Source organism: Corvus kubaryi, unplaced genomic scaffold (genome assembly GCF_017639235.1).
Source record: "Corvus kubaryi isolate FWS band 111438036 unplaced genomic scaffold, C.kubaryi_AGA036_p1.0 134, whole genome shotgun sequence".
Lineage (NCBI taxonomy): Eukaryota > Metazoa > Chordata > Aves > Passeriformes > Corvidae > Corvus > Corvus kubaryi.
The window spans coordinates 5606883-5620877 of NW_024580668.1; the positions used below are offsets into that span (position 1 = coordinate 5606883).

General features: G+C 43.1%; 1 protein-coding gene across 1 annotated transcript; it reads right to left on the reverse strand.

The window, feature by feature from the left end:
- Positions 1-12205: 12205 nt before the first annotated feature.
- Positions 12206-13848, reverse strand: BHLHE23 (basic helix-loop-helix family member e23). Its single transcript, XM_042046544.1, has one exon. The coding sequence runs from the start codon at positions 13725-13727 to the stop codon at positions 13053-13055; it is 675 nt and encodes a 224-aa protein (XP_041902478.1). The 5' UTR covers positions 13728-13848; the 3' UTR covers positions 12206-13052.
- Between the last annotated feature and the right edge of the window lie 147 nt (positions 13849-13995).

The following is a 13995-nucleotide window of genomic DNA, read 5'->3' on the forward strand; positions in this document are numbered from 1 at the left end:
GATACTAAAAGCACTCCTGGCTCATGTACCAGTAAGGACCTGTCTCCCTCAGCTCTCCTAGCAGGGCATGGCAGTTGCCCCTGCTTATATGAAACTGAACTGTGATTCACTCAAACGGCTAAAATTGATCCCTCTCTGTGTAGAGACAAAGTATTTAGGACTTTTTGGGACATTTTGCTTCAAAATGCCCAGATGCATAAAGTGAATGTGTGAATACAAGACATATATATATATATATAAATATATATATATATTTCAATCCATCACTGTACCTCAGAATGTTGTTTTGTGCAGAGAAATAAAAATCTTTTAAATTAGTTTCTACTCTTGTCTCAGAGGCACTGTGGAAAATTACCCAGTGGTGAAAAATATCACTTACAAACACCACATTCTGCCCAAGAAAAATGGTTGATGCATTAATGTAAATAACATACAATATTTTGCTTTACATACTCCACCATCAGTTAGAAATCTCATAAAGAGAGTGAAGCAATGAGAAAATGTAGATCTGATCCCTTGATGGTTTGTTTTTTTTTTTCAATAGTGGCTATTTTGAAAAAAATCCTCTGCTTACTTACATAAACACACAGAAAAGAGTTAAAAGTGGCACATTATCTTTCCAACGACATATTTAGCCAGTTATTCAGGCTATAATGAAGCTGTGTAATGAAGTCAATGTCCTTGAAAGTTCTTCATCAATTTTTTTCTCATCTGTCAGCATATCCACTAGCCGACACAATATTAATTAAACACAACATTTCCTGGAGTGTTGAAGTGAAGTCCCATCACTGATAATGAACAGGTTTAGGAGAGTCACATCCCAACAAAATTACTTTTTAAACCAGCCTTATTAAGCAGAAAATTAGACCTAAATCACCCTACAACATCCTCATTAAAAGCCACTGATCCTTGGCTGCTTCTATGTTCTAACATCTTTAATTAGCAAACTGCTGGTCTATCTGCCATGATAAATGCTATTAATCTTACCTTTCATTTGCTTTCTCTTAACCTATCGTTTGCCCACTTCAGGGAGACACAGGCTTCCACCAGGACTCGTTTTATTGCGTTTAATGTCCTTGTAAGGATGAAAAATGGGGCAGTCATGGGTTAAACACGATGACTCTCTCCGCCCTCGCTCCATCACTGAGTTTCAGAATTTGTGGATATCTCAGATGGCAGACTTGCTGTGTTTGAGGGAAAATTAAGAGCAATTTCCAGTGGATATGTATGGAATACTGTTGTCAAACCTCGGCAGTAAATCACAGTGCAACTGCAGTTCGGTGCCCTCTCTGCTGCCCTGCTTCAACCATGGAAGAGTTATGCACATCAATTAAAAAAAAAACCTTCTGGGTGTCTGGGAAGGCTCCACCCAGGGAAAAGAAAAGCTTTAAAAACACGATTGCATTTTAGAACTGTAGCTACTAAATCTACAAGCTTTGAGGAGCCTTTACAAAGCGTGACAGCTTCACAGCCTCCTTAACATTTGTTCACAGAAGCTCCAGAATATATCAGGACAAATAACACACCGCATCAGGCCACTTTCACATGGCATTAATCAGAGGGAAGTGCACAATGTAGTGCCACACCAGGCATTTCAGAAATCCGTTGCTATTTGCTGTGTTCTCAGGTGCAAAATGCCATCTTGGATGTGCACTGCTTTTTTCCCAGTTTATAGTTGTGGAATTGGGACTTTTCATGAGGTTCTTTCTGGCTGATTTTTGCAGTGTGTCTGAGCATCATCTTCCTACAGCAAATAACATCAACCATGTTCAGCTCACAGCTCCTGGGCAACAGAGAAGTATAAATTTAACCTCCCTCAAATATCTTGTGATAAATTCAGTTTGCCTGGGGGTCAGTCTCTTCTCCCAAGTAATGAGTGATAGGACAAGAGGAAACAGCCTCAAGTTGTGCCAGGGGAGGTTTAGATTGGATGTTAGGAAAAACTTCCTCACAGAAAGGTTTGTCAAGCCCTAGCACAGACTGCCCAGGGCAGTGGTGGAGTCACCATCCCTGGAGGGATTTAAAGACATGACACCTGTGCACATGGTTTAGTGGTGGGCTTGGTAGTGCTGGGTTAATGGTTGGATGATGATCTTAGAGGGCTTTTCCAACCTAAACTATTCTAGGACTCTATGACTCAATAGATCTTTCTAATGGGTCTCTGAGAGAGGCTCTGACCTGGTTGAACATTCCATGTCCCAGAGGCAGACACTGTCCACAACCTTCAGCTGTCAGAGCTTAACTCTGAGATTTGCCAGAATAGTTCACTCCATGTGCCCCTATTCTTTTATCTCTTTCATTGTTTTCATCCCATATTATTTGGTGACCAGACTTGCCTCCCACAGATACAAACACTTTCCCTTGGCAGCTTTAATGAAAGCTGCTTTTAATTTCACATTGCCCTGGGTTATTCTGGCTGCTGATGGGCTGCTTCTTTTTGGGGACAGATTATTCTAACTGCTAGGAAACCATGACCTTTTAAGCTTTCATTTTAAGTCCTAATTCTAGCAGTAGGCTGTAAGGCAGGGGCTCCCCTCACTGTGTTCCTGTCCCTGAAAAGCAGGCATCTACTCTGAGCTATCTGTGTAGCTTCTGCAGTCAATGCCAAGAGATAAGCATCCCCAGAAGGCGACTTGTCCACCTATTCTACAGTGACATGAACTACCCTTGGGAAGCTGTTATCTATTATTCCTCAGGATGGAGACAGCCCAGGCTTAATTAGTTGTCTGACTTTTAGATGTTGAGTTAGGTACAATAATCTGACTCCCAGTGATTTTTTTTTTTCAATCTGGAGTAGATGAGTCACGATTCATATGCAAGGATCGTACTCGTGAAGCTGTGCTTTGCTAATGAAACCTTTCTCTCACCCCCAATATGTTTCCATTATCTTGCCATCAGGAAATAGTTTTTTCTCCTCCACACGAAGACACATGACGTGCTCATTTACCCACACACGTGCGAAACCAGATTAACTACTCCATAAATTAGTTAAAAGATTTTCCCAGAGAAAATGAAGAGGAAATACATGTAATTTCTACTTTTCAGCTTCTGAATGAATGAAGACACTTTGTCTGCTCTGTCCATGACTGTTTAGTCATGCTAGAAATCAAGATTTCTGAATTGCAATGACCAAGTTTATGTGAAAAGAGCTTCTCCAATCCACCCCAAGTTATTAATAATTTTACCTCAATATCAATGTCCACTATGTTTTTCCATGTTTGGCTTAAACTCCACCATCCCCTGTCTCCAAATTTGGGGGATATTGATCCTGAATTTTAACAGCTGGACAAATCGAAACCCCAAACTCGGGGTAAAAACACATCTGAATGGAAATTGAGATCAGAATAAACTTCAGTTCTAACTCAAAGAGAGCATTTCAGGCCAGCAGCTGGGATAATGTGGTGAATGAATCATAGGTCAGTGCAGCAAACCGACTGAAAGTCATTAGAGAGTCATCAGAGTATTTGTGACGAAATAAATATCAGCCTTGGCCATGATGGGACGGGTTCTGGGGCATTCCTGCCTGAACAGATACCCCTCACATCACTGCCAGGATGAGCCACTTTGTGCTGGCCAAGTCCCAACAAAACCCCAGCCTGCAGCCCCTTGGAGCTTTCAGAAGTTTTTAGATTATATTAAAGTGAGAAAATGAGTTCTGCTCCTATTGCAGGACCTGATGGGACTGACACTCCAGTGCAAATGAGCACAGACACACCTTTTTGTCTGGACTGAATAAAATATCTTCTGTGACTTAGCCTGGTCACCTGGGCTGTCTCCTTTCAACTGGAGCACTCCTGTCAGTTCCATTAATGCCATTGGGTAGGTGAAAATAGTTCCTTCATTCCAGACAACTAAACCCAAGAGTATTTCAGCCAGCAGAACTGTGTGTGTGTGTTGAGGTGTTACATAGGAAATCACAGGAAGGGCCAGGGAGTAGAAATGAAGTATCAGAATCTGCCCAAATAATGCTGATCACAAAAAGTGAATTTCATGAGGCTGGCACTTGTCTCATTTGAAAATGAGAAGATTCTCTGAAGTTTGGAGAGTGACACTCGTGCAAAATAAGTGTCAAAAATGGATCAACTCCCTGGCATGAGAACCAAAAGCTGGGTGTCAAACTGGGAGGGGAATTACAGGTGTGCAGCAGGGCTGGTTCAAAACCAGAGGCTAAGCAGGGATGTGACTACACGGATAAAAAAATCCCTGTTAGAAGTGCCCGTTTTCCTTGCAAAAAGAAAAACAAGGAGTTGCTCAGCCAGTGATAGCACCTCCTCCTCCCACTGTGTATCAGCCCCGCTTCCTTCCTGGGGTTACCAGCTTTGTGCAGGGCTCTCTCTGAGGCTGAGCCTGTGGCTCGAGCAGTGACAGAGACACAGAGAAAGCAGCAAAGGACAGCCCGGTGATGACACTTCACATTACACACTGGGGCTTTCACAGAGCCGGGATCCTGGCTGGAATCTTCACAGGGCAGGAAGCGAAGGGCAGGACACGGGAGCTCAGAGAACCAGAAAGATGCGTTTGGCAGCGAGGGCAAGTTTCTGTAGCAAAGCATTTCATAAACTCTGGCCCAGATTCTCCCCTATGACTTGACCAGGCTCAGCACAAGACGAGGATTGGAGAACAAAGATGGCTTGAAGCCACCTTTATGCTTCTCCACTCCGGAGCAGCTGGGGACTGGCTGGTCCCCAGGGTAGGTTCAAGTCGCCCCAGGCTATTGTAGCAGCAGGAGACTGCTAGAAAATAGCCAAGATGTAGCTACACCTCCTTTCCGATTGGCTGCCACTGCTCCTGAAGGAACCAGGAGGTGACTTGGGTGACACCACTGCCACAACACAGGGTCTATCTTCCCAGGGACCCCGAGCGTGGGGAGGGAGAGAGAAAATGTCAGCGCGGATGCTGCCGGGGAGGCAGGGCAGTGTGTGGCTTATTCAGGGAAGCAGGAAGCGCAGATCATCTGAATTCAAATCTGGTGAGCCACTCACTCAAGTCAGTGTGTGTCCATGGGCACATGCCTTGATCTTTTCTCTGCCTCAGGGCAAGGCAACTGGAGAAAGAAGTCGAAAGCAACAGAATTTCACTGAAATGATCAGATACTGCTTCCAAATTGGATTTAACTCTAAAAACCAAACCAAAGTAAATTCCTACAGACACACACACTCAACGTGGTCAAGAGTTAAATTCTCATGTATTTATAAGGAACAAGTGTGTCTGCAGGCTGGATCAGAAATCCACCGAGGGCAGAAGCATTTACAGGGGAGAGAATTTGCAAGGATGAGGACTTCAACATGCAGTTGAAAACAAAAAGAAAAGGAAAAGCTCTTGCCTGACAGGGGATTTTGGGTTTGCTTTTGGTGAAATAAAATATAAGACTGATCCCAAGCACCTACACAGGAGAGAAACAGTAGAGAGAAGGTGCTCTTTGTGCATTGCATACCTCCCAAAAAAGGGGGTTTGTATACTGCTACAAGTAAGCACCTGAAAGAGGAGTCAAGTCAGAGAGGAATGAGCTCCCCTATGTTGTGCAGTCTCCAAATACCAAGATTATTCTATACAGTGCCACATCCAATTGCAACAGGGACTGTTAGGAGTAATAGAGCTCCTGTAACTAAAGTGTTTTCTGTCCTCAAATCTTCCAGGAAACCGACTGAGGCATGAGAGGGAAAAAGCCGAGGGGAGAAAACTTGTTAGAAGTAAAATTGTATTTTCTTGGACATTGGAAAGGATGTAAAACCGAGCCAGAGGCCTCTAAGTCAGCAGCCATTTTAACATTTTGCAAGAGATTTTCATCTTTTTCCCCTACAGCCTCAGTTCTGCTGTAAACACTGAGTGCATCCACTATGGCTGTCAGCTGGGGAGCTTGCTTTACACTGAAGCTGCCAGGAGATAAAAAAATACTTAAGGTAATGTAATTCTCAAATGGAAGGCATAAGGATTTCTTCATGACATCTGTGTGAAGAGCGCAAGACATGAGATTTACTTTCAGCAAATCAATAAAAATAGGATGGATGCATTTGGAAACCAGGGAAAGCAAAGATAGGCTGGTTGTCTGTCGTTCTTACGGCAAAGCTGCCCGTGGCACAACAGGAAACCAACACCCTGTATTGTCCCAAAACATCACTTCTTTTTATTAAGGATAAAATAAAAGGATGAAAAATATTACTCATGAGTTTGTTGGCTTGAACAAGCCAAAGCAATTTTCGAGGAGACCGGTGGTTTTCATGCAATGGCACTTCCTGTGCTGCAGCCGAATGATGTTGTGCAAAGTTTCATGAAAATATAATAAAACCATGCCGGTAAAGCAACCAAAAAATGACAGAAAAAGACAAGGTAAATACATTATAGGAAGACTCATTCATGCAGGCACACGTGAAGACACTACACATATGCATCAACATACGCATTTTACACCGACAAACGCCCACACACACAACCACATTTACCAGCACAACCTAAATTTGGAAGCGTTTTCTTCAACAATCAGTTGGGTGCCCTTTGCTTGAAGGCAAACACAAGCACAATAAATTCCTCACTGGTAGCACTGAGGAGGAAGCATTACTCCAGACTCTGGAAAAGTTCAGCATTGGTAAATTCTGATGAACACCATTACTGTGATTACTGCTCGGGCACAGATATGCCCGCCTCATTGTCATTTCTTATACTACATCAAGCAGAGGCTGGTGGGGACCTAGTGCTGCTGTCGCCCAACTGAATGTGACCTTTTTTGGGTGACCGCGCTGCAGTGGGGGTTTTCCTCCTCCTCTGGGAAAGCGTGAATTAAAAAAAAAAAAAGTGCAGACCAGAGGATGCAATGATGTAAGGTTTTAATAAGCCTAGAAATTAAATAGATGAGCTTTTCACTTTTAAATGTCAGCGTTGTGGCTTCCCTGTCATTCGCGGGAGGAAAGGGAAAGGGCTGAATATCCTGGGATGTGGGGAGTTTTAAAGCGCATAATGATGGCGATAAAAATCCATAATGTCAGTTGCCTTGTGGCAATCAACAACCATTTCACATTATGCTTGCTTCTTAAGGTTTGCGGCCAAAAAACAGATTTGCCTGTGTCTCATTAAAATAACGAATGCAGTCCGAATGGATCTGCAATGATTCACTGTACGTCACACTAAATCACGACGCTCTTTGGAGCCAACTGACTATGGCCTCATTACTTTAGACAAAAGTGGGCTTGGAGGAAAAACTCGGGTGATGTTTTATTGCTCGGCCATGTTTTTCCCTTTGAAATACTTAAGGGAAAAGAGCAGATAGGGTTTTTTTCCCATTGGTAGCTGAGGAAGGTTGGGTTATATCCGTAGTACAATTCCGGATCAATACACACAAACACACAAAACACCAATGTTAGTGTGGGGGAAGAGGAATTGAGCAAATACAACTGGCATTAACAGAGCAGATTTTAATGAATGTGAATCACTGATGAATTGGAAGGCTTAAAAATTAAAATAAGCTGTTAAATAATTTAAATATAGATATATTTGAGCTGCTGCACCAGGGCAAGGAGTTCGAAAAGCAGCACACTCCCCTCCTCCGTGTTGTAAGACCTTAAGTACTTGTGGTTTGTCTTCTGCAGGTCTTTGTTCTGCAAATTTCACTGCCTTAAGCACAGCAAAAAAGAACCCCCTTTATTTTCACCCTAAATTAGCCTGACTAAATATCTTTACACATCAGTTTATTGTAATGCTAATACTTAAGATTAATCTATTTGGCCTTAAAGAAGTACGAGGGTTATGCTAAAAACTGTTCAGTGTTTCAGGAATAAACATTAACTCAAATTTTACTATTGTGAAGTGAAGCTAAGACTACTTAAAAAATTAAATGGATAATTTAAAAACTGTATGCATGCATAAATACAAATAGAAATAAGAATTTCAGGTAATGGCTAAAAGAATTAATGTGGATTTTGATTATGTAAAGATTATAGAAAGTCCTTGTTGAAAATCCTACTTCAAAACATCTGAAAGAATGGCAAAGATCTCAAATTTACTATTTGTTTCGATAATTGGTTCCATTTTCTCTTATGCACATATACTTTATTGTAAAGAGAAAATGCTTGATATTAAGCTATTTTCTCACATGCAAATGTATTTCTAATCTGATAACAAAATATGTTACATACCCATTTAGGTATTTTTTTATTTCAGGAAGGAGAAAAATCGCCTGAGAAACATTCATGGAATGACTGATTTAAAGGTTATAAACCCCTGAAATTTTCATCTCCCTTTGAATGGAATGCCAAAGGGGATTAAAGACTAAAGACATATCACAAACAAATTTACATTATTAAAATTACTGTAATCAAGAGTCTTTTTTAGCCTTAATCAGGATTAGTGAAAACAACCCCCCCCCCCACTTTTCTACTGTGCAATACTAATCAAAATTCTATCAAATGACAGATAACAATATAAAAGCAGTTTTGAAAATTGAAAACATTGGTTAGTGTATTTCAGTATTCTTTAGAAGCATTTTCACCGATTCAGATCAAAGCAATGATTCCTCTGCTGATAACTCACATGGCAAGGAACAAGCGCAGGTAAAATAAATTTCAGTAATGCTGCAGTGTCCAACCTCTTGTTTTCAAGAGTCCACTCAAGGAGTACACTTGATTAACATAATGCTGTGGAAATGAAACGTGGAGTGCTTGGTTTTGTTCTCCTAAACTGTAAACTAAATAATTTCAGCTGTGGCAGACTGGGCTGGAAACTTGCTGTGTGTGAGGACTCAGCCTGGCGGGATGTGCCGCGACTCTCGCTGCCGACGAGCAGGTTTGGGCTGAAGAGACACGAAAGCTTTCGAGTGAGGTGTTTATCCACCATGCCCTTCACTTTACACATGCTACAAGGCTAACATATTGAAGGTATAAAGCTTGTGCACGTTTTTCTGGGTATCTGGAGCCTCTTAAAGGTGGTTTGGATCAGACACCGCCGGAGCACCAGGCCCCGTCTTGCTGTCACCAATATCACCAGTGCTGCCAATTTGCAAAACAGCACCAGGGTTGGGCTCTATGTTCATTTAACCCTGAAAAATGTCAAATGCTCTTATAAAATGGATATTACACAAATGTGTATGTAAAGAACAATACCAAAAAGTGATCTGAGAACAATAAGCAATCACTTCCTAAAGTCTGGGAAACAAGCTCAGCACGCAGCAATATTCAGATATTGTGACAGAATGCCACAAAATCAGTGATACGAATCAAAGGACAAGGAAAGCTTCATGATTCTTATGCTTCTTTCCAGGAACTCAAATGATTTAACTTTTTGCTGGTATCTGAGATAGACCGCTGCCTTCTGGGCCCTCCATCTTCAAACCTGTTGCTTCCCTGTATTTGGTTAAAGCACATTTTACCTTGCAGGCTCAAGGCTGCTAATGTTAAACCTGGGCTGATGCAGTGCAAGGTGACAGCAGTTTCCAATCCCCTATTCGTGACGCTATACATATTGGTTAGTAAAACCTTCATTTTGGTTAGTGACAAGAATTACACAAGTTAAAAAAAGCAACAGACAGCAGAGCAGCATTTCCTCCTTCTGACACTTCTTGCTGCTCAGTCTTGGAGTTCAAAGAAAAACTAAGTGAGGTTAGAAAACAATATATTATATTTAATTAAAAGTTGGCATTATGTTTTCTTCCATGTGTGAACATATCAGGGTAATAAGTACATTAGGACACACAATCTGTATTTCAGTTCCATCCGAGCATACACAATAAATCCTTCTTGGAAAAAAAGAGAGCAGGCATCATAGCAAAAACATTAGAGCAGGGAAAAAAAAAGATCTTCAGGTTTTCTCAAGTCCTCCCTTCATATTCTCTGAAACACCAAATGGAAACAGACACTTCAAACCTTACATGGTACACAAAATATGCCAGAGCAGGGGAAAAACAGATGACAAGTACAGGACCTCATCCTCAGGATAACCACACACATCTGCAAGGTTTGCACTGATGCTTCACACACACAAATGCAGTAGTCAGCTGCTTGTTTATCCCCTCCCAACAAAATCATCTTTGAGAAGTATTAGGCATTCACTGGGTAGCAGTTTTAGCAGCAGCTCAGTGTAAATCACCTCGGAACAGATGCCTTCCTGTCACGGGAAACACGGAGGGCTCGGAATGGGCTCCACCTCAGCATGAGCTAAAATCCTGCAAGTCCAGGGTGGACAGAAGCAGCTCACAGGAGTGAACTTGCAGATTAACTGAGAAGTTGGTCAACTTTTTTCGAGCTTAATATTGTTTGTTGCAGGAAAAGTTATGATTCATTTCAATTTTCCTTTTGAATTGAAATTGCTGTACTTTGAGGTTAACTTAAAAAAATTATTTACAACTGCCTTTATTATTAATTCTATAAATTCTGAGCTTGTTTTTAATACCTGGCCTCTTAGCAGCACTTAAATAGTCAAACTTGCTATTTTCTCTATCAATTTTTTTTTAATGCAGGTTTTTTCTTCTGTATTTGAAATTCCATACTTAGCCTCCTGAGATAGTTTAATTCCAAGAGGGCTCTTGAAGACCCTTCTGAATATTTCAAGGATTCTCAGAAGGAAGAATTTTAGGATTCTAGGTAGGTATGATAGTAAGAGCAAGTTTTTACTGATGTAAATGAAGAGTTTTAAAACAATCACTGTACTAAAACCCATCATTCCAAAAATAGCTTGTCTCAGACAGTGAAGAGTTGTTAAGCTCTGAAATTAGTGAGACTTTTTTTGAGGGGGGCCATAATTATTTGACAAAGAAGCAATTACAAATTCCATTATTTTTAGTCTTAAGTCTTTAACCAAACCAAACTCAGATGAACTATTCAGCTGTTAAAATACTTTATTCTCCAACTATTTTAGTTTTGGAAAAATGAAGAGTTAAGCTAATCTCCATTTAAATATTCTCAATCTTCTGTAATTTTAACCAGAAGTAACATACATCTGCTTAAAAATTATGATTCTCTGTTAAACTGGCCTTTATGTTCCATATTATTTCCTAGCAACAACTCAGTCTGCAAAATTTTAAGTGACCTTTGCTGATCTGCAGTTTCCAGTCATTTTTGCTTCACTAGGGATTTTGGTTGGCTTTTGCTTCATCAGATGCTTTTTAGGAGCATTTTCAAAATTTTCTTTTATGGAAAAAGGTACAAGAGAGAAACTGTTCTGTAAAACTACTCTTTTTTTTTTTTTTTCCCTTTTTTTAATTACAGGCAAGAAATGAAGATATCAAAATGGAAATGAGCAGGAACCAGTTTTAAACATATGTCTTTATGAATAAGGCTTAATCACACACTTCGTTTTCCAAACACAAAAAGTCTTTTGGAAATGTATTAATTAAAATTAAGTGCCATGGACAAGCACTTCAGAGGGATGGCAGTCCTTTTGAAATTAGCATAACACTACCGACAGGCATGGAAATTGGTTTAATAACCCTAAATAGTTACACCCCACTCCTAACACAAATGGCCACGGACAGCTTGAGCCCCTGAGGCTGCGACTGTACCAGTTTACGTGGTTGCTCTGACACTGGGTGGGTATTTCCAACCCGAACAGAAAGCACTGAATGCACCTCAATTATTATTATTATTATATAATGACTAGTGAAGCATACAAGGCACCAAAGCGTTGAACAACATAAACCAGAAAACCAAAGTAAACCAACACAAGCGACACCGAAAACTCAGCCAGCCAGAGACGCACTTCGTAACTTGTACAAACACAGTCAGTATCGGCAAGAGATTATTAGTTCACTCGTTAAGTGGCCCAAACCCCAGATGTAGATCTAGGGTCAAGCTGTAGGTAGAACAGAAAACCAAGCCAAGGGGATAAGCAGAACCTTTAAGCGATTTCCTTCCCTGCCATGTTTTCCTGGGTGCGCTCAGAGCAAAGCTCGCTGCTACAATAACCCCACTCAAACACCACTTTCAGGGCACAGCATTCCCCAGCAAATGTCAGAATACACAACGTAAACCCCTACCTGCTTAACTCAGAGTCAGACATAAGCAACTCTTTTGGTGTGCTCATGATTCAGGAGAAACTGGAGAAAAAAAATGGAAATCCCTGCTGATAAGGAGCTGAATAGCCACAAGATTTTTCCAAGTATTCTGATCATTCCCCTAAGTTCACACAGCTACTCCTGCTGCGTCCATCTCTGCTTTACCTGACTCCAGCAGGGGTTTTTGCACGGACTGCCAGCTGGTTTTAGAGACATGTAGGACAGAGAAAGTGGTTATTCATGTCTTTTATTTATTATTAATACAAATAAATATGTTAAGTGACCTTTTGCTTTGTTTATCATGATGAGCAATGACTTTGGAAAATCATCCGGAAAACTTAACCAAGCCGAGAAACAGGCAAACAGCAAGCATTAGCATACAATCACAGGTTCCTCTCAGTCCAAGAACGGGTTAATTTTTTTAAGAGAGAAAAAAAAAAGCATCTTACTTTGAAGCATCAATTGTTTTAGCAAGAGCACTGGACTTCCCCCCTCCCGTGAGCTCTGACCAAATGATTTCCATTTGGATTTGCGGGTGCAGTCCAACCCCAGCTGGCTACACAGAACCCCCTCCGCCCATGATTCTGAAACATTGCATAGTTTGCAGCTGGATTTTGCTTCCCCTCCCTCCTTTTAATCTATTTTTAACACAGGTCGATCATGCCAAAGCAAATTCACTGAGGTTTCCATTGCCAGATCTCTCCCCCTCTCTGTTTTTCTATAGTTCTGTTTCAAAACTGCTCAAAAACTTTGTAGCTCAGAGCAAGCAAAAAGCAACATTACGCTCACAATCCACTGACAGGCTGGGAAGGAAATAACTCTACAGATGAAGTTGCATGTGGGGGTGAACTAAATAAAGTAGAAAGTGGGTGTTTTGGGGGTCCACGTGAACTGCCAAATATTTCCAAATGGGGAGGGGGGTATTTAAGAGAAGAACAAAAAAGAAAACCCAGACTTAACTGATGGAAGGAAGCCAGGGCTGATGGCAGTGGAAAGAAAAGTGCACAGAAAAAAACCCCAACCAAACAAACAAAAAAAAAAGAAACAAAAGAAAGGAAAAGCCCGAAGAAGGCAGAAGTCAAGGCTTGTCGTTACAGTGTTTGCAGAGGGCGGAGGCGGCTCCTGTGAAGGCAGTGCATTTCTCGGGGCAGCCGGGCACGGCCGCGCCGCCGAAGGGGTACACGGGCGACTGTCCGAAGGGGTTGAGGGTGGCGGGCAGCGGGGCGCTCAGCGCCTGGCCCTGGTTCAGGTAGGCCACCAGCCGCCGCATCTCCTCCAGGGCCTGCGCCTGCATGAGGATGTAGTTTTTGGCCAGGAGCAGCGTGGCGATTTTGGAGAGTTTCCGCACCGAGGGGCTGTGGGCGTAGGGGATGACGGAGCGCAGCCCGTCCAGCGCATCGTTCAGGTCGTGCATCCGCCGCCGCTCCCGCGCGTTGATGCTGAGGCGCAGCGAGCGCTGCTCCTTGGGCTTCTTGCCCAGGGCTCCCCCCTTCAGCTTCCCCTCTCGCTCGAAGCCCGCGCCGCCCTTCACGCCCGTCTCGAAGCCGTCCTCCTCGTCGCCGCTCTGCTCGCCGCTGCTCTCCGCCGACTTGCCCAGCGCCCCGGCATGGAAGTCCGCCCCGCCTGCCCCCGCGTAGGCGCCCCGCGGGCCCTCGGCGCTCCCGCGCACGGCCCCGTAGGCGAAAGCCGAGGCCCCGTAGCCCGGAGCCAGCGCCAGGTACGCCTCGCTGCCCAGCGACTTGAGCTCGGCCATCGCCGGGGATCCCGCTCGGCTGCCGCTGCCTGGGCGCTGAGGAGGAGGAGGAGGAGGCGGCCCCGCCGCTCCGCTCCGCTCGGCGCTGCGCCCGGGCTGGGGGCGGGCAGTGAGCGCAGAACGGCCCCGCCGCACTTATATCGCCGACAGGGGCCGCGGGGACACCCGCCGCCAATCGCAGGGCAGCGCGCTTCCCTTCCCTTCCCTTCCCTTCCCTTCCCTTCCCTTCCCTTCCCTTCCCTTCCCTTCCCTTCCCTTCCCTTCCCGT

What these genes read in the sequence shown, in the direction of transcription:
- BHLHE23 (XM_042046544.1), bottom strand. Translation starts at nt 13,727, where the DNA reads ATGGCCGAGCTCAAGTCGCTGGGCAGCGAGGCGTACCTGGCGCTGGCT.